Source organism: Lissotriton helveticus, chromosome 5_1, assembly GCF_964261635.1.
Source record: "Lissotriton helveticus chromosome 5_1, aLisHel1.1, whole genome shotgun sequence".
NCBI lineage: Eukaryota > Metazoa > Chordata > Amphibia > Caudata > Salamandridae > Lissotriton > Lissotriton helveticus.
This window is the reverse complement of record NC_136065.1, coordinates 1,046,526,404-1,046,549,680: the sequence shown is the minus strand read 5'-3', so window position 1 is coordinate 1,046,549,680 and position 23,277 is coordinate 1,046,526,404. Positions and strand designations below refer to the sequence as shown.

The 23,277-nt window shown below is 47.0% G+C and overlaps 1 protein-coding gene across 1 annotated transcript in view; it reads right to left on the bottom strand.

Annotated features, from left to right (window-relative positions):
* Positions 1-23,277, bottom strand: part of EXOSC1 (exosome component 1) — a 148,713-nt gene that overhangs the window by 15,114 nt on the left and 110,322 nt on the right. Inside the window, exon 7 of the mRNA XM_078643581.1 lies at positions 6,914-6,998. Within this exon, the coding sequence (XP_078499707.1) occupies positions 6,914-6,998 (85 nt within the window). The remainder of the gene's footprint in view (positions 1-6,913; positions 6,999-23,277) is intronic.

Below are 23,277 nucleotides of genomic sequence, written 5' to 3'. Positions count from 1 at the left end.
GAAAACTAGAAATATTCTTTAAAAATCATACAAAATATTGAAACGTAATTACTTACCTGTTTTAAGCGGAGACCCCAGTGCTGGACCCAGGAGCCCAGTACTGTATTACAAAAGTAACAAGATCGTACTTTACCTGCAACCAAATTTTCTACCACTGGATAACATTGCCAGATTTATGTTGAAAAGTTTCTAAGTGTGTACTTTTAAAATAGCTTTATATTCCTGAAACATAACTGCAATAACTAAAGGAATATGCTACTTACCAGTATGCATCTGTTCTTGGCATAGAGGGCTGCAGAGTGGTACATTTATGAATAGATCGCCATCTGGTGTTGGGCTTGGATGATTGCACTTGTTTTTCTTCTGGAGAAGTCTTTGTCGTCATCGATGACTCCTCCTCTGGGTGTTAGTGCGCATGGGCATCGGCTCCATCCTTAGATTGTTTTGCCATAGTAGGGTTAGATGGAGTAGTGTAGTAGAATACATAAAGATATGCCCATGTAAGTGTATCTAAATAGGATAATGTTGGGACAGACACAGGTTTCCGGGGAGGCAGGGAGGGCATGTACCACTCTGCAGCCCTCTATGCCAAGAACAGATGCATACTGGTAAGTAGCATATTCCGTTCGAGGCATATGGGCTGCAGATGGTACATTTATGAATAGATTATACAGCAGTCACCTCCCTAGCGGTGGTCATCCGTGTCTGTCGCAACTGTTTGAAATAGAGTTTTTCATACAGCTTGGCCCACTCTGGCTTGTTGTGTAGCCTGCACATCAACACAGTAGTGTTTTGTAAAGATATGTGGTGTAGACCAAGTTGCTGCTCTACATATGTCATCTAGGGGAATGTTTCCTAAGAATGCCAAAGATGCTCCTAGCTTACATGTAGAATGAGCTCTAGGAGGAACAGTTAATGTTCTCTTTGCTTTTATGTAACATATTTGTATACATCTTACAATCCATCTAGCGATGCCTGCTTTAGAGATAGGATTGCCCTTATGTGTTGGGGAAAATGCTACAAATAGTTGTTTCGTTTTCCTGAAGTTTTGTGTCCTTTCTATGTAGTACAAAATGGCCCTTTTGACATCTAGTGTATGTAGGGCCCTTTCTGCTACCGTCTGTGGCTTTGGGAAAAAGACTGGTAGTTCCACCGGTTGATTGATGTGAAATGCTGAAATTACTTTAGGCAAGAACTTTGGGTTTGTTCTAAGAACCACTTTATTCTGATGTAATTGTAGGAATGGTTCTTGTATTGTCAGTGCCTGTAATTCACTTACTCTCCTGAGTGAGGTAATGGCTATAAGAAAGGCCACCTTCCATGTAAGGAATTGTATTTCACACCTATGCATAGGTTCGAAAGGTGGTCCCATTAGTCTGGTGAGTACTACGTTGAGGTTCCAGACCGGGGAAGGTGGTAATCTTGGTGGAATGACTCTTTTAAGGCCTTCCATGAAGGCTTTTATCGCTGGCACTCTAAACAGGGATATGTGCTGCCTGTTTTGTAGGTACGCTGCTATAGCTGCTAGATGTACTCTGATAGATGTATACGCGAGATTACATTGCTGTAAGTATAGTAAGTAGCAAATAATCTCCTTTGTTGATACGTCCAGAGGGTTGATATTATTAGTTGTACAGTATATAGCAAACCTCTTCCACTTAGCTGCGTAGCATGCTCTGGTGGTGGGACGTCGCGCTTGCTTAATTATCTCCATGCAATTTGGGGGTAGATCTAAGTACCCAAATTCTAGGATTTCAGGAGCCAGATCGCTAGGTTCAGTTGTGTAGGATCTGGGTGCATTATTTCTCCATGGTTCTGTGTAAGGTGCATGGGTAGAATTCTTAGCTTTTGGTGTGGCACTTGTGAGAGTTGCAGGAGCGTGGTGAACCACGGTTGTCGTGCCCATGTGGGTGCTACTAGTATCATGGTCATTGAGTGTTGTTGCAGCTTTCTGACCACTAATGGGATTAGTGGGAGAGGGGGAAAAGCGTATGCAAATTTGTTGGACCAATTTATCCATAACGCATTGCCCTGCGACAGGTGGTGTGGGTACCTGGACGCGAAGCTTTGGCATTTTGCGTTCTGATGAGTGGCAAAGAGGTCTATCTCTGGTTGTCCCCATCTTTGGAAGAATGGTTGCAGTATTTGTTGGTGCAGTTCCCATTCGTGTATTTGTTCCGACTGTCTGCTTAAGATGTCTGCTATCTGGTTTTGAACTCCTGGTAGGAGTCCGGCTAACAGATAGATGTTTTGAGGAATGGCCCATCTCCAAATTTCCTGCGCTCGTCTGGATAGTTGGAGAGAGTGCGTCCCCCCCTGTTTTTGAATATAATACATTGCTGTCATGTTGTCTGTTCTGATCAGGACTGCTTTGTTTGTAACATGTATTTGAAAGGCTTTCAATGCTAGAAACACTGCTAGTAGTTCTAGATGATTGATGTGCAGTCTGCTTTCCTGCACACTCCATCTTCCTTGTACTGTATATTTCTCCATATGCGCTCCCCATCCTGTGAGCGATGCGTCCGCTGTTATTGTCACCTGTGGAATTGGTTCTAGGAACGACCGCCCCTTGGCAATGTTTGTTGTGTTCCACCACTTCAGAGAGCGGTGTGTGCGGTCGTCTACCAACACCAGATCTGTAATCTGTCCTTGAACCTGATTCCACTGTGTCGCTAAACATTCTTGTAGCGGACGCATTTGTAGTTTGGCATATGATATTAGCAGTATGCAGGATGACATCATCCCTAATAGCTGCATGAACACTCTTGCTGTTAGTGAGTGTTGTGGCTGAAATCTTTGAATGATTGTAAGCATTGTCTGGATCCTGACTGGATTGGGGTATACTTTGGCTTTTTCTGTGTCTATAGTAGCCCCTAAATATTGTTGAACCTTGCTTGGTTGCAGGTGTGACTTTGTGTAGTTCACAGTGAACCCTAGTTGGTGCAGCATGTGAATTGTCTTCTGTGTGTTCTGAAGACAATCTTCTTGTGACTTGGCCTTTATTAGCCAGTCGTCCAAGTATGGGAAGACATGTATTTGTTGTCTTCTTAGGTGGGCTGCAACCACTGCTAGGCATTTTGTGAACACCCTTGGTGCCGTCGTGACACCAAACGGAAGGACTTTGAACTGATAATGTTGTCCTTCTACCACAAACCTTAGATATTTCCTGTGGGCTTTGTGAATCGGGATATGAAAGTAAGTGTCTTTTAGATCCAGTGTAGAAAGAAAGTCCCCTTTCTTCAGTAAAGGAAGTAATTGTTGGAGCGTGACCATGTGGAAATGTTCTGAATTTATGTATGCGTTGAGAGGTCTTAGGTCTAGTATTGGCCTTAGAGACCCATCCTTTTTGGGAATTAGGAAGTATAGGGAGTATACTCCTGTTCCTTGTTGTTGCTTTGGAACCTTCTCTATGGCATGCTTTTGTAGCAGAGATAGTACTTCTTGTTTTAACAGTGTTAAGTGATCTTGTTTCATTGGACGCTGTTTGGGGGGGATGTTTGGTGGGGTAGATGTGAGTTCCAGACAATAACCATGTTGGATAATTTGTCTCACCCACCTGTCTGATGTGATGTTTTCCCAGACAGGTAGGAACTGTGATAGGCGTCCCCCGACCGGTGTTATATGGTCTGGGGGGAGCTGTATGAAGTCACTGCTTTGGGGTTGGAGAGTTGCGGTTGTTGTTGTTTCCGCGACCTCTACCCTTGTTGTTGTTACCTCTGTAACTACCTCTAGAATTACCTCTGGGTGATGTCGGTGTAAAAGAGGTTTGTTGCTGGCTTGTACCTGTATTTTTGGATCCTCCTCTATAGGTGGACCTACGAAAGGAACCTCTTTGGGTCGGCTGTTGCAATGCTCCCATTGATTTAGCCGTTTCCGTATCCTTTTTCATCTTTTCTAAGGCCTCATCTGTCCCTGTGCCGAAAGTGTTTTCTCATCAAAAGGTTGGTTCAGTAATGACGTTTGCACCTCTTGTTTGAACCCTGAAACCCTTAGCCATGCATGTCTCCTTATGTTTATGGATCTTGCTGCAGTGTCTGGCGCGTCTAGGGCGCACTTGATTGAAGTGTTAGTAATTAACTTCCCTTCCTGTATGAGTTGATCTGCCCTCTTTTGATGTTCTTTAGGGAGATGTGTGATGAGTTTTTCTAATTCATCATAATGCGCTCTGTCATACCTTGCAAGTAGTGCTTGTGTATTAGCTATGCGCCAGCTGTTTGCCGCTTGAGATGCCACTCTCTTGCCAGAGGCATCTATTAGCTTAGACTCTTTGTCAGGAGGTGGAGCTTCTCCTGTAGATAAAGAGTTTGCTCTCTTACGAGCGTTTGTGACCACTAGTGAGTCCAGAGGAATTTGTCCTTTGATGAATATTGGGTCTTTTGGAGCTGCCCTATATTTCTTACCAATTCTTGGGTTCAGTACCCTAGCCCTCACCGGGTCTTTGAATATCTCTGATGTGTGATTGAGAAGGCCCTTAGGCATTGGTAGTGTTCCTGATGTTCTTTGTGCAGCAGGTAGTGTTTCTAATAGGAAATCCTCTATTTGAGGTTCTGCATGTAGTTCTACCTTGTGGTATTTTGCTGCTCTATTAATGAGTTGCCCAAAACCAGTATTATCATCAGGAGGTGAAGGTTTTGACGGATACAATTCAGGGTCGTTATCGTTATCTGACCCTACATTGTACTGTTCCCATGGGTCTGCCTCCTCTGGGATTGTGTCTTCATCATCCCCAGGATGTTCTCCCTCCCCTGTGTCACTTTCTACATCTGTTGTAGGTGTAGATGGTCGTGTGGGAGGAATAGGTGGCCTATTGTGAGGAAGAGGAGAAGAGGGTATGTGTCTAGGTTGTGGAGAAGGGGGAGGAGTTGTATTTGTTCCCATTGTTCTCTTCTTCAGAGGAGTTTTGTCGTCCGATTGTTCATTTTTCCTCTTTTTAGGTAGTTCTGTGACTACCTTGCCAGTTTGTGGATCAATAAACAGAGTCTTTTGTTTAGGATCGGTTTTATATTCCTGTGTCGGTACCGCAGTTTTCGGGTCCGAAAGGTGTTTTTTCTTCTGACTGTCCATTTGTATTTTCGGCACCGAGATTTTATTCGGCTCCGATGTCTTCGGTGTCGAGGTTGTTTTTGACGTCGAAGCGTGTTTCGGTGTCGACATGGACTGTTTCGACTTCGAGCTTTCCTTGATATGGAGCTTCGGTGTCGATGTCGGGGTGGGTCGTTTATCGGAACCACCATGATGGGAGACCGAGTGTTTCGGTTTCGTTGCCGGGCCCGAAGGCGGGGCGTCGGAAACTTTTTTCGGTTGTCTGACCGGGCTCGAGGGCGGGGTCGACACCGTGCGGGGTCTGTTCTTTGGTAAAGGGACGTCGTCACTCACGGTTTGTTGGACGTCGATTTCCTCGACGTCGGACTCGTCCGCTTCTGACCCCGCCTAGTCGCCCTCTTCTTCCTCCTCTTCTGGGAGCTGGTCCTCGAACAGCTCCGGGATTGCTTGTGACTGCATTCTCGATACCTCGTGTCTTCGGGCTCGACGGTTTCTAATCGTCGATTTTGAGGAAAATGCTGCACAGGCCTCACAGTCCCTGGATTCGTGTTCAGGGGACAAGCAGAGGTTGCACACCTCGTGTAGGTCCTTGTGTGGGAACTTAGCACCACACGTTGGACATTTTTTTAATGGAGTCCTTTCCATGGACTCCGGGCTGGACTACGTCGAGCTGGTCTTCTCGTAGTCGTCGTTCTCCGAAACGCGTCGAGATGGAAGTGTAGTCGCGTTCGATAACAATACCGTCGAATTGGAAAGGGTTACGCGCCGAATATAACTTTCTTTATCGAAGTCGATCCGGAGCGCTTCGATCCTCATCCGAACCCGATGGCGGAAAAAAACAATCTAAGGATGGAGCCGATGCCCATGCGCACTAACACCCAGAGGAGGAGTCATCGATGACGACAAAGACTTCTCCAGAAGAAAAACAAGTGCAATCATCCGAGCCCAATACCAGATGGCGATCTATTCATAAATGTACCATCTGCAGCCCATATGCCTCGAACACGTTTTTACTAAATTGTTTTCAACTTGGACCAGAGGACTGAACCTAGGATCCAGTCCTGGAACTACCAAAGTAATCTACAAAGTAATCAACTGTGTTTAGATAGAAAAACCCATTGAGCTCAATGCTAAATTGTGTTGCCTACTGCAACCCCTGTACCCATTGTGTTTACGAAGTTTATTGCATTTCTGCAAAGTACTCATCTGAGACCTCTCATATTGAGAACAGTATATTTTGATACCTGTTGGTTCTAAAAATAAAACAACTATATCTTTGATATAAAAACAATTTGCCTGGAGTTCAGTCTTTGAATTTGTGAAACCTTTTGCTGACTCAGTGGGTACAACAAGTGCTTTACACTGTCCTCTGGTACTGCCTTACTGCTTGACCAAGCTACCACTTTAGAGAGTAAGGTCACACCTGGCTTTAACCTCTGTTATACCTCTGGGGTTTGTGGACTCTATACACACTGTACTTTATTCTGGTCCAGTATATATAAAGCCACTTTCTCACAACATGGACATTAGGGGTGGGCGGAATTTGCGTAGTAGTACTACGCAAAACTCTGCGAAATGGTAAAAAATCTCCAGGAGCAAGCAGAAATTCCGCGAAAACGCTGAATTGTTTGTTCCGCCAGTTCGCGTTGCTTTTTTCCTGTTCGCGAATGCTGTTTGCGTGCTCAGGGAGAAATATCTTGCGTGAACAAGCAAAAAATTCCACAAATCCACGGATCGCGGAATTTTTGGCAATTCCGCGTCCTCCGCGGAAACAAAATTACCTAAATTCTGCGAGCTGAACGGAATTTACCACCCAGGCCTATTGGACATTACCTCGTGGACATGTAAACAATGCACAAAGTACACTCACCTGCTTCACTATGGGCAACCACCACGCCCAGCTCGTTCTCAGCGGTTGTCAACAGATAGTTGGACTGTGCATCACCAAGAGAAATCTAACCTACCAGTCAAGGAAAATCAAAGCAGAACTTAGAAACTTGCTTTAACAAACATATTTGGCTTGGATGTGGAGTACCAAAAGCCATGATAACAGTATCAAACTAAAGTACAGGGTAAGTCCACGAAAGAAGGAACCTGGGTATATATATATATAAATAGGAACACAACATGGTTTCTAGTTATATAACAGCAGTGGGGAAATTTTGACACACTCAAAACCATACTGTGAAAAAATGAAAAAGTTCTGTATTATATCAAATGTTACAGAATAAAAACTGAGATGAGAATGTGAAGGCGAAACAAGAGAAAAACAAGCATTGGCATAGCCAATAGGTCTTGCCTTTGGGACCTTATAAGTATTTAATTATGCAGCACAATATCCGTGGTGCAACATCAACTGTTGCATGGCTAAACACTTATAATGTCCCAAAGGCGAGACCTATTGGTTATGCCAATGCTTGTTTAGTAAGCAGTTGTGTACTGGTGCATCTGTGGGATGGTTTAATGGGTGGGGGTTGGTAAAAAGTTGGGAGCCATCTCACATTTAGCTCATGTAAGGGATGGTGGTCATGATTCTTAAGCAGCTGGGTGCTTGTGTCTCACACTCAGTGCATATAAGGGATGGTGTAGTGTATGGCGATTGGTTAGGAGCCGTGTGTTTGGGTCTTACCCACCATATGCTCGTGCAAGGGATGGTATATGCAATGCGCTTCTGACTTCTCTACGTGTGTGTTTGGCGCTCGCCACTGAACCTGTGTGTTGTACAAGTCGCAAGCTCAGGACAAGGGCTGACATGCCAGAGAATGTAGTTGAGTGCATAAGTGCTTCACGAGAAGGGGCAGAGTGCCTCAAGAGCTTCAGGTATGAGAGGAATCCCAGAGTGAGAGGGCGCCAGTGTTAGAAGTTTGTGAAGTGGAGCCGGGTGTAATGTTGCATTCCTCTACCCTGTCTAAGCTCAGCTGGAAGTGAAGTTTCCAGCACTTTGTGAAAGCCCGTTCTGTGATGTTTCAGGTGTTTGTGTACTTGAACCTCGTAAAGTGGGTATTCATTTATGATTGCGGTTGCCATGGCGACAGTGGGGGTCGTTTACATGATTATTTATTTTAGGTGTTTTGTAGAGCGCGGGCATGTTGCCTCGTGACTACTTTGGAGCACTTGGTTGTAGACGAATACAAGTGGCGTTATGATAGGAAACAGGTGGCTGAGTAATACGCACAAATAATTGATAGTGATTTTAATGATGAGAGGACCCTCGGGTGGCAGGTGGAGTGCTTAAGAAAGGAACGTAAGTTCATAGTAGAGGTGCAGTGGGGTCCTCATTCCGCCTTTTCTGACTGTCTATTTATCCGGATCTTTATTGTGCTGTCTGGGCGCTTTGATGCCCCGTCTCCTCTTTTCATCCTTACAGAGGGAGGTAGACAGTCCACAGCGCCTGACCTGCGGCTGCGGAGGGGTTGGCCGCACCCACTGAAATACTTCTGTGAAGGGTCCAGGGTTGTCTGGCCGGCTAAGGGTCGATGTGTAGTGCTCTTAAGACCGGTGGTGGAGTAAAGCGCTCAGAAGCCCAGGTGTTTGGGCTCGGCATGGCGGCGCTGTAAAGAGCTCTGAAGCCCAGGTGTTTAGGCTCGGCTTGGAGGCGCTGTAAAGAGCTCTGAAGCCCGGGTGTTTGGGCTCAGCTTGGGGGCGCTGTAAAGAGCACTGAAGCCCGGGTGGTTTGGCTCAATTCGGGGTCAGTGACACGGTGTGCAAAGCTCTGAAGGTTAAGCCCTTGTCAAGGACGGCAGGAAGAGCTCTGAATCCCGGGAGGGCAGGCCCAGCTCGGTACGGAGTGAAGAAGTTTGAAGCTTGGGTGGGTTTATTCCTGGTTTGGAGTGGGTGTGCAGAGCTCTGAAGACAAGCTGGTTAGACCCGACATGGAAAGCTGTTGTCTGAAGCTCATATGGTAAGGCCCGGCTCGGGGTTGGTCTGCAGAGCTCTGAAGCCCAGGTGGTTGGGCCCTGCTCCGGAAGGGTGCAGGAGCTCCCTGTTTCTTGTGCACAGAGGCGCTGGCTGAGCATGAGCTGTCTGATGTCTGTGTGGAGGGCAGTGTGGTCTTTGGCGAACAGAGCATGCATGTCAACATTCTGAAACAGGAATGAGAGGGATAATAAAAACAAGCATTGGCCACGGGACCTTAAAAGTGACTCGCCGCGCGGCCGCGAAAGCGAAGGTGTTTTGAGAGGGGGGGGGGGGGGGAGGTGGGTGAGTCCAGTAGAGTGACGCGATCTATGGTGGGGGAGGAAATTAAACCACGGAGAGAGGCACGCAAGGCTTAATGAGCCTTGACAGAAAACCACATGGCGGCAGCGCGTGAGCTTGAGGCAGCAAGAGCCTCTGGTAGCACTTCCATAAGCCACTCACTAAATTTCTTGCAGAGCAGTGCATGCGCTAGCTCAGCGAGACCTAACAATGTGTACTACATTTTCTAGTTACATTTTAACCTAGAACTAATTTAATATATACATGTAGCAGGCAAGTTTTTGGGACAAAGGACCTAATATAGCACTGGAAATTAGTCCAATTGAGGTACAACAAACCAATTATATAGTGTTGACGATCCAACTCATTTGGATCAAACAATAAGTCAGCCTCAGAACAATAAAGCTTTCAAGCATTTGAGCGAGTTGTACAATTTAGTAAAAACAAATTGGATGGAAGATGGAGCTGCAAAAAAAATGTGTTTCAAATTAACAAAAATAAGGACTTGCTTTCAAAAGCAAAGAAGGCCCTTTTAGTGCTTAAAAAAAGACACCCACACACACAAAGCCTAAAAAACAAGAAAAAAAGGAAGTGACAAAAATGGGTCAAAACAAGCCTCGGAAGTGAGCATAATTTAAAATAAAAAATGAAGGAAGTAGCTTACCAAAAATTGAACTGATGGTTAGTGTGAAGATGTGTCCGGATGGCTGGTGAATATTGCATATATGCTAAATCTCCAAATGGGATAAATGATCACCATTAAACTACACTTGAATGTCCTCTTGGAAAAGGCAGGCTCATCTAAGAACAACCATGTAGGTGGCAGTAGCTTCCATTGTAAACCCAGCAAATGCAGTACAGCTGAGTGAACAGTGAGTTGTTTAGGACCTTGCAGCAAATCCTGCTCTGGGGTTGTATGACATAACAGTGCAGGGAAATACTCTGCATGCCGTTACCACACATTTTTTTAGATCGCATATTCTTTTACAACCTATGCCTTTGCCACGCATCATTTATATAAATATTTATGTATATAAACAATGTATTTGTGGGGGACCCCCCACACCCCTGAACTTACCTTAAATGCATGGTATAGTCATATGTTGTAAAGCATACGTGTTCAAAAAACATGCGTGGTAAAAAATGCATAGTAAAGGTACAATGTGGTAAAAACCTTGTAACATGTAACCTTGAGGATATTGCAATTTGAATAGAAATTCAATAAAAAATTACTTACGACAGCGATTTAGGAATTTGGTGTTAAAGATAAGATCACAGACAACATTTCCTACATTTGTATGCTCCCACTACTGGTGGTACTCTCCAGTGAGAAATACAGTTTTACTGGTCGTAGGTGGTCTACAGGCTTGTACCAGGCGATCTCTGATTTTATAACTGAATCTGAATGAGACGAAGGGGACACGAAGATTGGCTTCATATGCCAAAAAGACATGGCAATGTCTTTTGAGGACTAGAAAAAAAAAAGGAGGTAACAGAGTGTAACCCAGGAGTTTGTCCCTAAAAACCCGAAATTTCACAAAAGATACTACAGGTATGAAAAACGGTTGTCTCGTGTCTACAAATAAAGAAAAATCCACTTCATAGGACGAAAGTCCTCAACCACCCAAAGATGGCATGCTTCATAGTAGGCTCTTCTTCACACTGAAACGCGCCGGGGATCAATGTGGGCTCCAAAACTCAAGGAGAGGGTAGCTCTTGGAGATGGAGGTTATCAGAATGTGCCCTATAGATGTTGGTGTGTGTGTGTGTATGATTTTTGTGCAAAGAGCAGCGGGGATACTGGTGTTTAGGATAATATTTAAATTACCTCCTGATTAGATTTGATCAGTAATATTGGCTAGCAACGCCCAACTCCCTTAAGTGTCGCACACCACTGTCCGGAATATACATCACTACCAGCCTACATTTTTTTTATTAAGTTAATCATGGAATTTTGTGATTTGAAAGAAGAAAAAAAGACAGTACCAAGTTCCATGAATTAGGAATCCATGCATTGTATAGAACATGGTTTTAGACAGTGCTGTGTTCTTGGTCACTCTTCTTTTTTCAAATGACACCCTCTGTACCTTGCTGATACCAGCTTGGTGCCCGATATTTAATCGAGAGATAGTGATCCATTTGTGAAGCCTGAGGGTGTTACTTACCTCAGTCTCCTAGAGGTTTAACTATATCCATCTGCTCTTTGCACAAAAATCATACACCACACCAACAGCTATAGGGAACACATCCATCTAAGACATCCATTTCCAAGAGCTCGCCTCTTCTTGAGTGTTGTAGCCCACAAGGATACTCTCTAAGATATCAGTGTGAGGAGGAGTCCTGTGATAAAGAATGCCACCCTTTGGGAAGATGAAGACTTTCGTCCTAGAAAAGGTGTTTTTGATGATCTTTACAATTTGATTGGAAACAGGACTCCACGTGGACACACAAAATTTGTTCTCCTAAATTTTAGGCTTTGGTGTGAGTAGTGTGTCCTGTGGATAACACCATGCAGTTTTTATAATGAGTCTAAACAACCATTTTGGGGTAACCCCTGTTGGCTTATTTAATACAGAGGGCAGTGTCTCTGAAAGACATCCTCAAAAGTATAGAGTGTACAGATTATGAGAAATTGACCGTAAGAGTTTCTCTGAGACTGCGGATAGAACCGTTGCTACATTAGGGGAGAAATATGCTTGAGAGTTTTCTTTTGTAGAGCCAGGTTGATTATTTGCCTTCAATAACATGAATCGTGAGGTCAAGCTAATTTATCACGCAACTGCTGCCTTAAAGTGTAAAAACAGATCACCCACTGCTGGATTGATTTACTTGCATGAGGAAAGAGTCAAGCGTTTGGTTTGTGCCAGATCAAAAATAGATCATAAATGTAGAGGAGCCAACTTTTGATGTTGGACGACAAAGGACTGGTCCCTGAGTAAATGAACTGATGTTAAAAATTGTTCACATAGAGCAACACTACATGTGGTGTGAAGGAAGCTTCCGTAGTGGTGCCCTTGGTCTGCTAACAAAGCTCTTTTTGCAAAATGAAATAATTGTGACTGTGACAGATTGGCAGAGCCATTTTAAAGTCAATAGAAACAGAATGTGGCTGCGGCCTAGTGTCTAGTACATTTTTTTTTTAAACAAAGGGATTGTGCCAGAGAAATGTTGATAGATAGTTGTTCAATTTCCAGATTGAACAATAGTTCACGGTCATGTCCAGATTTAAGATTTTTAGGCTTGTAAATAAAATGGGCACTGTATCGAAGAAGACCTAATTTTGGGGATATGATCCACGATGGGAAAAAAGAAATTCATATATTTACAAAATCACTTGAGGGTGGTACCACACTCTTCCAAGGTGGAGGGTCATGGTTTATATGGACCTTTGGAAGGAGACACTATTGGAGTATGTAGGCTTTTCACATTCCAGAAATGAAATTCTATGTCCGGTCCAGAGGCGAGGATTATGCTCAGCTTTCTTCCTTTTTATTTATTCCAGCAGACTTCAACATTAATAGAAAAACCTATCCTTCCCAATAAGCAACAGGAAAGGAACTACAAAAATTCATCCAATCAATAGTCAGTTCATTCTTTCATACCCGAATGTCCCCTGATCAACTTCCTCTTTCTTTCCTACTCCAACAGAGAGCTGTGGTTTTGTATTCTTTTATACTCAGTATTTATTGATATTTGGTGCCTTTAACTTAGTTTCGTTATTTTTTAGCAACCCCTGCCGTCGAAGGGGCTCTCAGCGTTCCATTTGTGGCTTACCTATATCTTGATACATGGGGCCGCATGAGTGCAGCGAGGTGTCCCACACACTAGGGGACGGGGGAGTGAATAGCCAAGACACACTTTACGTATCTCGTTGCTCCGCGGGGGACGCGCTCGAAACAGTCATAACGATACGGACAAGATTGTGTCCCCGCGAAGCCTGTGCCTTTCCCGAGATGCCTGGAAGACTGAGATGCTCGTTTGGGTAAGCACTGACAAAACTAAAGAGGCAAAAGCCCGTGTAGTGGGTTTGTATTCTTGAGCACATCATGCATACTATTTGCAGTGCAACAGAGCTTTTGAGTGCCGCTTAGGGCTGGGCACAGGTGGAACCAAGTATACCCTGCACACCAGAGGGTGGTGCAGCCCCATAGCTTCTGACCCACATTGCCCTCCTAGTGCATTCATAATCTAACTGGCCACACCCAGTGCCATGCTATAGCCCTAAGGGCTATTTTGCAAGTTTCGTCCATTTAATTTCGCGCTACTAGCATACCCAAACAATTTGACTTGCCCTGCCCAGTGCCACACATTCTATTTAAAATTCTAGTGCGCCCAACAATTTGACTAGCCTCACCCAATGCCACAATCAACCCCTTAAAGTTGCCCTGATAAATCCTACAGTTAACAATTTGCCTGTGTTCACTCGTCTACGACATGCAGGCAGACATGGATGGTGAATACATGGAAGAGTCCATCTCAGTCCTTCCTCTGGACGATTAATTCTTCGAGGTGGTAGATGCCTCCATCCATATGTTATTTATTTATTCATTCAAAGTTTTATATAGCGCGAACAAGATCTTTGCAGATATCAGAGCGCTTCACAGAAACAGGGGGGAGGGGGCAACAGGAGGGTGACTAAACATATTATTGGGTACAGTCTAGTAATCAATAGCATAATCGGATAGCAGTCATGTGCTGATAAGATACCCGTAAACAATCAGATAGACAATAATATAAGACGGTGCAGAGTCTTTGATCCAGCTACAATAGAGATCAGGAGATACCAATAAACACTCAAAATAGACAATAATATAAGACGGTGCAGAGTCTTTGATCCAGCTACAATAGAGATCAGGAGAGCTTAGGCTATAAGGATATCTTATATCATTTACTAAGAGTTACAGAGAACGAGGGGTAGGGGCATCTAGGGGGTGATTCAATAGACTAATATGCACAGTGTAGTAATAGGTAGTAAGTGAGTAGCATAATAGGATCGCAATCATATAAGAATATGAGGTCATTAGACAATCAAGTAACCAATGTTACCAAAGCGGTGCAAAGTCTCTGATCAACAACAAAAAAGTTCAGGTGAACTTGGCCATAAGGATGGCTTTCACCTCTTTCTTAAAGAATGCAGTGGAGGAGATAAGCCTTGTTTCAGGAGGGAGTGCATTCCAGATCCTGGGTGCCATTCCTGAGAAGGAGCGTTTGTAAGTTTTTTCCTTCCGGAATCTGCGATGTTTCAGGAGTAGACTTCTTGTACTTCTATTGGATCTCGAACCTCCTGATATAGTCAACTTTTGAGTGAGGTAGTTGGGTGCCTTGTGGTGTATGGCCGAGTGTGTCATAACGGCAATTTTCAGCTGTATTCTGGCTTCAAAGGGCAGCCATTTCAGAGATTTCAAGTCAGGGGATATATGAGTGTTTTCTTGAGCCAGTGATGAGTCTTGCGGCAGCATTCAAGGAGGCTCTTAGGGGTGCGGTTGTTTCTAGAGGGAGTCCGCTGAGGGCCACAATTCCATAGTCTATGCGGGGGATGACTAGGGCTTGTACAGTAGTTTGGAAATCTTTGACTGGGAGGAAGGGTTTAAGTTTCCTCAATGTGTTGATTTGGAAATTAGCTCCTTTCGTTGCTTTGCTAATGTGCTGTTGCATATTGAGCTTTGCGTCAAGTGTGATACCTAAGGATTTCGCAGAATCCACGATGGTGGGTCGGACATTGAGTGCTGTTAGGTGATTGAGCCAGATTTGGGTGGTGGTAATTTTCGCAGGGGGTGATATCAGAAGGAACTCAGTTTTCAGAGCATTTAGTTTGAGGTGATTGTCGGCCAACCACGATTGGGTGTTTCTAAGTGTGTAGTTCAGAAGTTTGATATCTTCCGGGGATTGTACCTTTAGGTAAATTTGAGTGTCATCGGCATACATATGGAAGTGTACATTGGATGCTTGGAGCAAGGTGGCGAGTGGTTCCATGACGAGGTTGAACAGCGTGGGTGAGAGGGAAGATCCTTGTGGGACGCCTAAATCTACTGGCACAGGTGAGGAGAGCACATTGTTGATCTTGATCTTCTGAGACCGGTTATGTAGGAAGGAAGTGAACCATTTGAGCACAGTTCCTGATAAACCCATTCTAGTGTTTAGCAGCTCCAATAGGTTCTCATGTTTGACCGTGTCAAATGCTGAGGAGAGGTCCAGGAGGATGAGGAGGCAGGAATCATTGCGATCAAGGATTTGGAGGGCGTCATCAATTATGTGTGTCATGGCTGTTTCCGTGCTATGTTTCGCTCGGAAGCCTGATTGATGAGGGTTGAGGAGGTCGAACTGGTCAATGTGTTTTGTTAGTTGGAGTTGCACACATTTTTCCAGCAGTTTGGCCAAAGTGGGGATATTGGTGATAGGTCGGTAATTGTTTAGGTCCGACGGGTCAACTGTAGGTTTCTTGAGTATGGGCGTGACTTGCCCCACCTTGAGGGAGTCTGGGATGAGACCTTGTTGAAGGGAGCTGTTAATGATTTTAGTCCAGAGTGGGAGGAGTACGGGGGTGAGGTCTTTTACAGCATTAGCAGGTAGGGGGTCTGTGAGGTGATTAGAGGGCTTCAAGGTGCTGAGCAGTTTGTGTATTGCTTCTTCAGAGTAGGCGTTGAAGGACGTCCAAGATGCGTTATTTTTAGGTTGGGTGATGGACATTTTGATGTGGCTAGGGTATCGGCTTACATCATTGAGGAGGTCACATCTTATGTTGTCGGTCTTTTGCTTAAAGAAAGCAGAAAAGTCTTCACAGTGTGGGATGTCGTTTGTTGTGTTGTTTGATAGTAAGGGTTGCGTCTTGGTTTGAGTTTTGACTAGTTCGAACAGTTTTCTTGGTCGTTTTTTTGCTTGGTCCAACTGGAGGCTGAAGAAGTCAGATTTTGCACGCTTGATTTTCCTAAAGTAGGCATTTCTCTTGTTCTTAAGCGTTTTGCGATGCAGTGATGAGGGGTCAGATCTCCATGTGCGCTCTGCCATTCGCATAGCACGCCTGTCTTCATTGAGTCTGCCATCATACCAAGGGTTCGAGATCTTGGTGGAGACTCTCTTTAGTTGCAGTGGGGCGGCTTCATTGATTATTGAGTTCATAGAGTCGAGGTAGTGGTCAGTCAGTGATTGAACATCAGAGGCACCAGAAGGGGGAAGGAGGCGACTAGATAAGTGGGGAGGCAGGGAGTTGGGGTTAAGATTCTTCATGTCCCTTTTCCAGATCTTGGATTTGGAGGGCTGAGCCGGGGTAGGTTTGACTTTTTCATTGATGAAGGTGATAATGTGGTGGTCTGACCAGTCACAAGGTTGGATTGCCCCCAGTTGGGGAGAGTCCTCATTGGCGATGATGAGATCAAGTATGGAGCCTTTGTCGTGTGTTGGGCTGTTACATATTTGGGTGAGGTTGAGCGCGTTAAGGAAAGTTTTGAGACTGTTCACCACTGCGTCTTTCTGATCGTTCCAGTGGAGATTAAAGTCACCCAGGTAGATTTGAGTGATCTGCCGACCAGCGTTGGATGTGATCGTGTCCATGAGTTGTTGGGTGAAGAGGAGGTTGTCCCCATGCGGGTGATAGATGAGATGTAAAGCACATACTGGCTTGCCCTCGCTGGAGATATCGAGACCGAAGCGTTCACAGGACGTGAGGGAGGGCGAAGTGCCTTTAGTAACGGAGAGGTTGCTCCTGAAAATGCATGCGATTCCCCCGCCCGTCTTGCCGGTCCTGTCGAGTCTAATGATGTGGTAATTGGGGGGAACTAGTATGTCCATAATAGGTGTAGAAGCTTCAGTTAGCCACGTTTCAGTCAAAATGGTTAGGTCAAGATCCATTGATGTGACGAGATCTGCAATGTCGGAGGAGTGCCTCTGGGCCGATCTGCAGTTGAGTAAGATGCATTTGAGTCTGGGGGTGAGAAGGGTGGACGAGTGTTCTAGAGAGAGGGGGATTTTTCTGAGATTGTTGGGGACGGAGCTTCTGTTACTTAGAGTTGGGTGCCTAATGGGATTTGTGAGAATTGTGGGTATGGGGAGTTGTGTGGACGTTTTGTGTTTTACCGGACCTGGGCCAAAAGAGCGGAGGAGGGTGTCTAAGTCGTGGTCCGACAAGGAGTTAAGAGCGCGGCGGGGGCGGTGGGTGTTGTTGCAAGCGGGGATAGTGGGCCAACGCGGAGAGAGTTGAATGCGAGGGCCTGTGGGGAAGGTGTGGCGTTTGTTGGATACGGAAGTGGTGGTTGTAGGTCGGGGTTGTCTGGGGTGTGTGTGGAGAAGTTCTTTGATGGTGTGGAGCTCGTCTTTGACTTGTAGGAGGGTGGTTAAGATCAAGTCCAGCGGAGGATTGGGGCTAGCGTTGGAGATGAGGGCCGTGGGCGGGTTGTTGAGTAGGGAGCTGGAAAGCAAGCTGGGGACGGGGGGGGGGGGGTGGGATATGCTAGCGTTAGTGGAGGGTTCTACGGTAATAGTGAGTGGGGTGGCATTAGATGGATGAGAGAATTTGTGGGCGAGGTGTGTGGGTGAGGTCGGGGTGGGGTGGGACGTAGGGGGGGGGGGACGTCGATGGGAGGCGACGCCGGTGAGTTGAGGGATGAGTGAAGACTGAAGACAATAGGGGTGGCAAGAAGGTAGTGGGGGCTGAGTATGGGGGGGAGAGAGGGGGGATGTTAAGGTACGGGAGGTGGTGTGCTCAGAGGGTCTAGTTGGGAGGGTGGAGAAGTGGGGAGTGAGAGTGGGGGGGAGATAGGGTGGGAGAAAGATCTGCCGCGGGGGGGGTGGGGGGGGGAAGATATGCTCCGGGCGGTTGTGGGTACAGCGAGACTCGTAGGAGGTGTGAGGTGGGGGGAAGGGAGGGTGGGGGTATGTGGGATGTATGAAGGGGAACTATCTTCGTCAGTCAGTGAGTGAGGGGTGTGGAGGGGTTGCGTCGGGTGTGTGACTAACTATAGTACTGGGGGGATGGGAGAGGTGTGTGTCATTCCGCTGTTGAGATGGGCAGGGCGGGTTATATTGGGGAATGGAGTTGGGGGGTGAAGTGCAGCTTGGTGTGTGCGGAGTGGGGGACCGTCGTTTGGCGATCTGTTCTAGGAAGGTAGGGAACAGGTTGTCGAGTCGGTCGAGGTTCCTATCAGTGGCTTGGAATAGAATCATCCCATTGTTATAGATGGCAATGGTGGCTCTGCCAGGGAAAACTTGGGATGGCGAGATAGAGAGCGTTAGGCCATGAGCGGATTTACTGGTGGTGGATATAGAGAGAATGGAGAGGAGCGCTTTCCTCCATTGTGCTCTACGCAGCGTGTGGAAGATGATATCGGTGCTCGTGGCTCCATTGATCAGTGAAAAGTATGTGTCCACACACGGTGTTTCAGGGTGTGCCTTCAGGAAGTTGTGTTTGTAGCGTTTGGCGTTTTTTTGGAGAGCCCGGGTGGGTAGTTGATTTTGTATGTGTGCTCGCCCGTGCGTTCCATGGTGGGAGAGGCGTGGGTAGAAGAGGGGGGTTTACGTGGGTGAATTTGTGGGGTTGCAGGGCTGAAGCCCTAAGTGATCTTAAGTCTGGACAGTGGGAGAGGATGACTAGTCTAAGATGGCCGCCCCAATGGAGGACTAGTCACAGATGGCCACCAGGATAGCATATAGGGAGACAGGGGTAGTAGTCCTTTCTCTGTTGTTGATGTGCCTTAGAGAGACCGTTTCCCTTTCTGCTCTGGGGCAGGTCGAGTTAGTCCATCTTCTGTGTTGTTTGGTGGGGAGGAGAGAGATTAGACTCTGTGCTGCTCGGAGGCGAGGAGGGAGCCTTATCTCTGTTTAGGTGACCTGTGACCACGTTGGTATGTAGCCTCATGGTCATCTGGTGGGCAGTGGAGGAGATTTATGGCTCTGGTATGTGGCCCCCGCCATTTTAGGTAATGGAGAGTGCGAAGAGTGAAAGGACCGCCAAGCTGCGAGGGTGGTTTGCAAATAAATAACTATGTAAGCTTCAGGGCAGAGAAAGCAGAGCTGGCATGTTCAAGAGAAACAGTTAAAAATATGCGTGCAAATACCTTCAGGACTGTCCGGCTGTACTGAGGCTGTTCAGTTTAGAACATAAAACGTCAAGCGGAAATTGTGCTGCGGCAACCCGAACACGCAGGCAGCGCACACCGTCGCTCTGTAATGCCCATCTCGCCGAAGTAGAAGCGGGCAGCTGGGGAGCAGTCTCAATTCACACTGATCCTTGGGGGGGGGGGGGGGGGGGTTTAAGGGGTGCTGATGGGGGATCATCCGGCAGACGCAGAACTGTAATCACCGCGAACCAGGAGAGTCTCCACGGAGGGGGGGGGGGGCAGTATGGGTCGTCCTCGATGCCTGCTCTGTGTCAATCCGCGCTCATTCTGCTTTGCTTTGTTCGGCTCCAGCCCGTCCTCTCCAGCAATGTTATCGGGGGGAGGGGGGGGGGGGGGGGGGGGGAGACGCCGAGCCACCTCGTCAGCAGGACGCCAGAGTTCCCCCTTGTCCCACTAGTGACAGATCCCAAGCGCTGCGCCCAGTTCGGGTCCGCTGGCTGAGCGGGGGCGTACAGGCGATGCGTGCAGGCGGGCAGGACACCTCCGCAGACCCCCAGTGCGTCCAGATCGGGGTTCGCGGGCAGGATGGGGGAGATCGAGGCGGGGATCGAAGGCGGGTAGGACACCCCCGCAACAGGCACCAGTCTTCCGTCCTGCGCCTCTCGTTCAGTCCACACGCAGGAAGTCCAGCGCAAGTGACGGCGATCCAGGGCCGATCAGACACCTTCGGTGCGCCGCAACCGCCCCGGTCGCAGCAACCGTAACGTGCACCAGTCACCCACAGAGGGCTCCGGGCTGCAAGCCTCCGTGCTGTGCCCTACCGCTGGTCAAGGGACAGTCCCCAGGCTGCACGGTAGTGGCTGCAGCCCCGATAGGCAGTCTACAGGCGCTCACAGCAATCCCAGCAGGTCGCATGGAAAGCAGTCACGCCAGCATCCACAGCGAGCTCGCTCCCACCGTCCAGGGCTCCGCTGATGCTCCAGTGAGAGTTGAAGGGTCCAGCCGCAGAACTGCAGGTAACATTCGATCGATACAGTTACTTTTTTGAATTCCAGTTACTTGTGGTGCATCCAGTTACTTGTTGTTACGTTGTTACATATGGTCATGGCTTCCATAATGGAGCCTTTAAAAAGATGCCTGCTCCAATTGGCATATGCCTGTCCCGTCCCACTAAACTTGTCCCTAGATCAATCCCACCCCGGGTGCACTTACAGGACTTAACCAATCCGCACAGCACCTTCCCAAATGTAAAGTGGGCTCAGGAGTGGACTAGAGCACCTTCCCAAGGTTGAAGATGGCTTTTCTTTCTCACCCTATGCCCAAATGACCTGGAAAGCTTGGCGGAAGCCTTATGTTCGGCGGATGGTTTGCCCTTTATCACCTTCCTCCCAGACGGGGACTTAAATGATGAGGCAGGCCCCTCCAGGCCCTCACACCCGTCCCCTGTTCCTACCCCTTCAGGGCCCTCAGAGACCTAGGGGTGGAGGACCCCTCATATATGTTCGATCCTGATGATCTGATCCACCCCACTCCGTGGATTAGTTCTCCTCTGCCAAGGACGTGACTAGCTACCTCAGAAAGCCGCTAGAGAAAGATGTGCGGGCCGAGGGCGTTCAGCCAGCCTCTTCTACACCCAAGGCCCTCCTAGGGGTCAAGGCTATTGTAGAAGCCAGGACCAATTCTGCTCCAGGGAATTCTTCCCCTCAAGAAGAGGCCCGAGACGATGCAATGCACCAGGCTCCTCCAGAGGAAAATTCCACTGGGCCCAATAAGGCGAGTGTTCGCGCTTCTTCCAAACAAAGTATTTGAGGTTGCCTGGTAATGTTTTTCACACAATTTGGAGGCGCTTACCTAAGACTCATGGGTTCTGCAAACGATTCAAAGTTTTCAGATCGAGTTTTACAGCTCCGACATTCAACCCTCACGTCCACGCCTGCTGTTTTTTTAGAGGATCAGGCTGCCTTGATAGATGAGGAGGTGGCAGATCTGCTGAAAAATGGCATGATTACCCTGACGTGTTTCCATTTGCGAGGTTTCCTTAGCAATATTTTCTTGGTGGAGAAACAGGACGAGATCTGTGACAAATGATCAGCCTCAAGGAGTTCTATGGGTAGCTGATCTATTGCCGTTTCAAGATTGAAAGTTTCAATCTCTTGGGCAATCTGCTTCACCCAGACGACTGGAAGATGCGTCTAGATCTGAAAGACGCATACCAGACGGTACCCATTTCTGCACCCCATCACAGGTTCTTGCAGTTACGGTGACAAGGTCAAGTGTACAAATTCAAGACTCTCGTCCACCCCCTGGTGCTTCACCTAGCTGTTGAAGACACAAATGGAAACACGCAGAGCTCAGGGTTCCTGCCGGGTTATCTATTTAGATGACCTTCTCATGGGTCAATGCCCATGCAGATAAAGGAACCAGCAGCAAACTAAAATTCACCAGCTAGAAGGCTTGGATTTTGTCATTAACGAAAAGAAATCACTCTTAACTCCATCCAAACACTCCTGACGTTGGTCATCGATTCATTGGAAAATACTTTTAAGCCTGCCCTCCAGGAAAGTGGCAAAGATTTGAAAAACATTTGAGAAAGACCATCTATACCCGCAAACCTCACTGTGCCCGCTTGGTAGGCCTTCTGTCCTCCATCCAGGCAATTGTCCTGTGCCCGATGCATTACAGGGCATTGCAACGGCTCACAGCCTTCCACCTGCACAAAGGTCTCCAATATTCTGAGCAGATCCCTCAGAACGAAAAAAGACAAGGACACGATGAGGTGGTGGTTGACTCACAGAGGCACGGCATGGGAGAGCCATTTTCAGATCCGACCCGGATACTGTCATCATGTCCGACACTTGCATATCTGGATTGGGGCACGGCTGTGGGGACTCTTCCACAGGAGGAAAATGGTACTGCCCCAAACAAACAACCCAAAATAAATTGTTTGGAGCTGATGGCGGAGTCCTTTGCAGTTCAATGTTGGACCAAGGAGAAAGTGAATTGTTTTGTCCTCCTAAAAATGGTCAACATTTCGGGGTTTGCTACATCATCTGGTGGCACCAGATGGCACCAGTCTTGGTGAACCTGGCCAAGGACTTCTGGACATTCTACCTATCCAACAATGTCTCAGTCACAACAGAGTACCTTCCCAGAGCCTACAAAGAGGTAGGTAATTGGTGCTCCAGAGAGTGGTCCGATATGAGCCTATGGACACTAGATCCCTGGGACTTCAGGAAACTCATTGGAGGCCTTTCACAATGGACCTCTTTGCCTCAAGTCTGGATCACCAGCTGACCAGATACTTCAGTTAGAAGCCGGACCCTCTGGCAGTGACGACGGACGCTTTTCTGCAGAAGTGGTCCAAGGAAAGGGGATATGCGCTTCCCATTCACGATGATCATAAGGTTGTCCATGCAAGTAAGATGGCAGCAGGCGAACTTCGTCCTGATAATACCGTTCTGGAGGTCTCGGTGTGGTTTCCAGTTGTACTGGAACTTTCTTAGGACTCTCCAATACGTCTACCCCATGCTCCAGATCTCCTTTGGGATCTTCTGGGCAAATGTCACCCGTTAATGCTACAAGAGCGAGGTTTGGCTCATCGCACATTAACGCATACCAGTTGGCCATTTCCGCAGGTCACGCCCCAATTCAGGGTTCTCAGAGTGGGGAACACCAGTTGGTGATTAAACTGGTAAGAGGCATATGTCGGTCATTGCCCCCAGAACCCAGATAATCCTCCCTAAGGCATGTTAATAGAGTCCTACATCTTTTTCTGTCATGGCAATGAAAATAGTTTTTGTCCCGTAAGGAAGTATCGGTGAAACTCACAATGCTACTTTGTTTTGTTTCCTGCCATAGTCTCTCGGATGTTCGAGTCCTAGGTATCATGGGTCAGATTTTTACACCACAGGGCGTCACTATTCACATTTCCAGATGAACAAAATCCAATTCTAAGGTGGTGACTTATACAGCTTTCATAAGTTCCCAA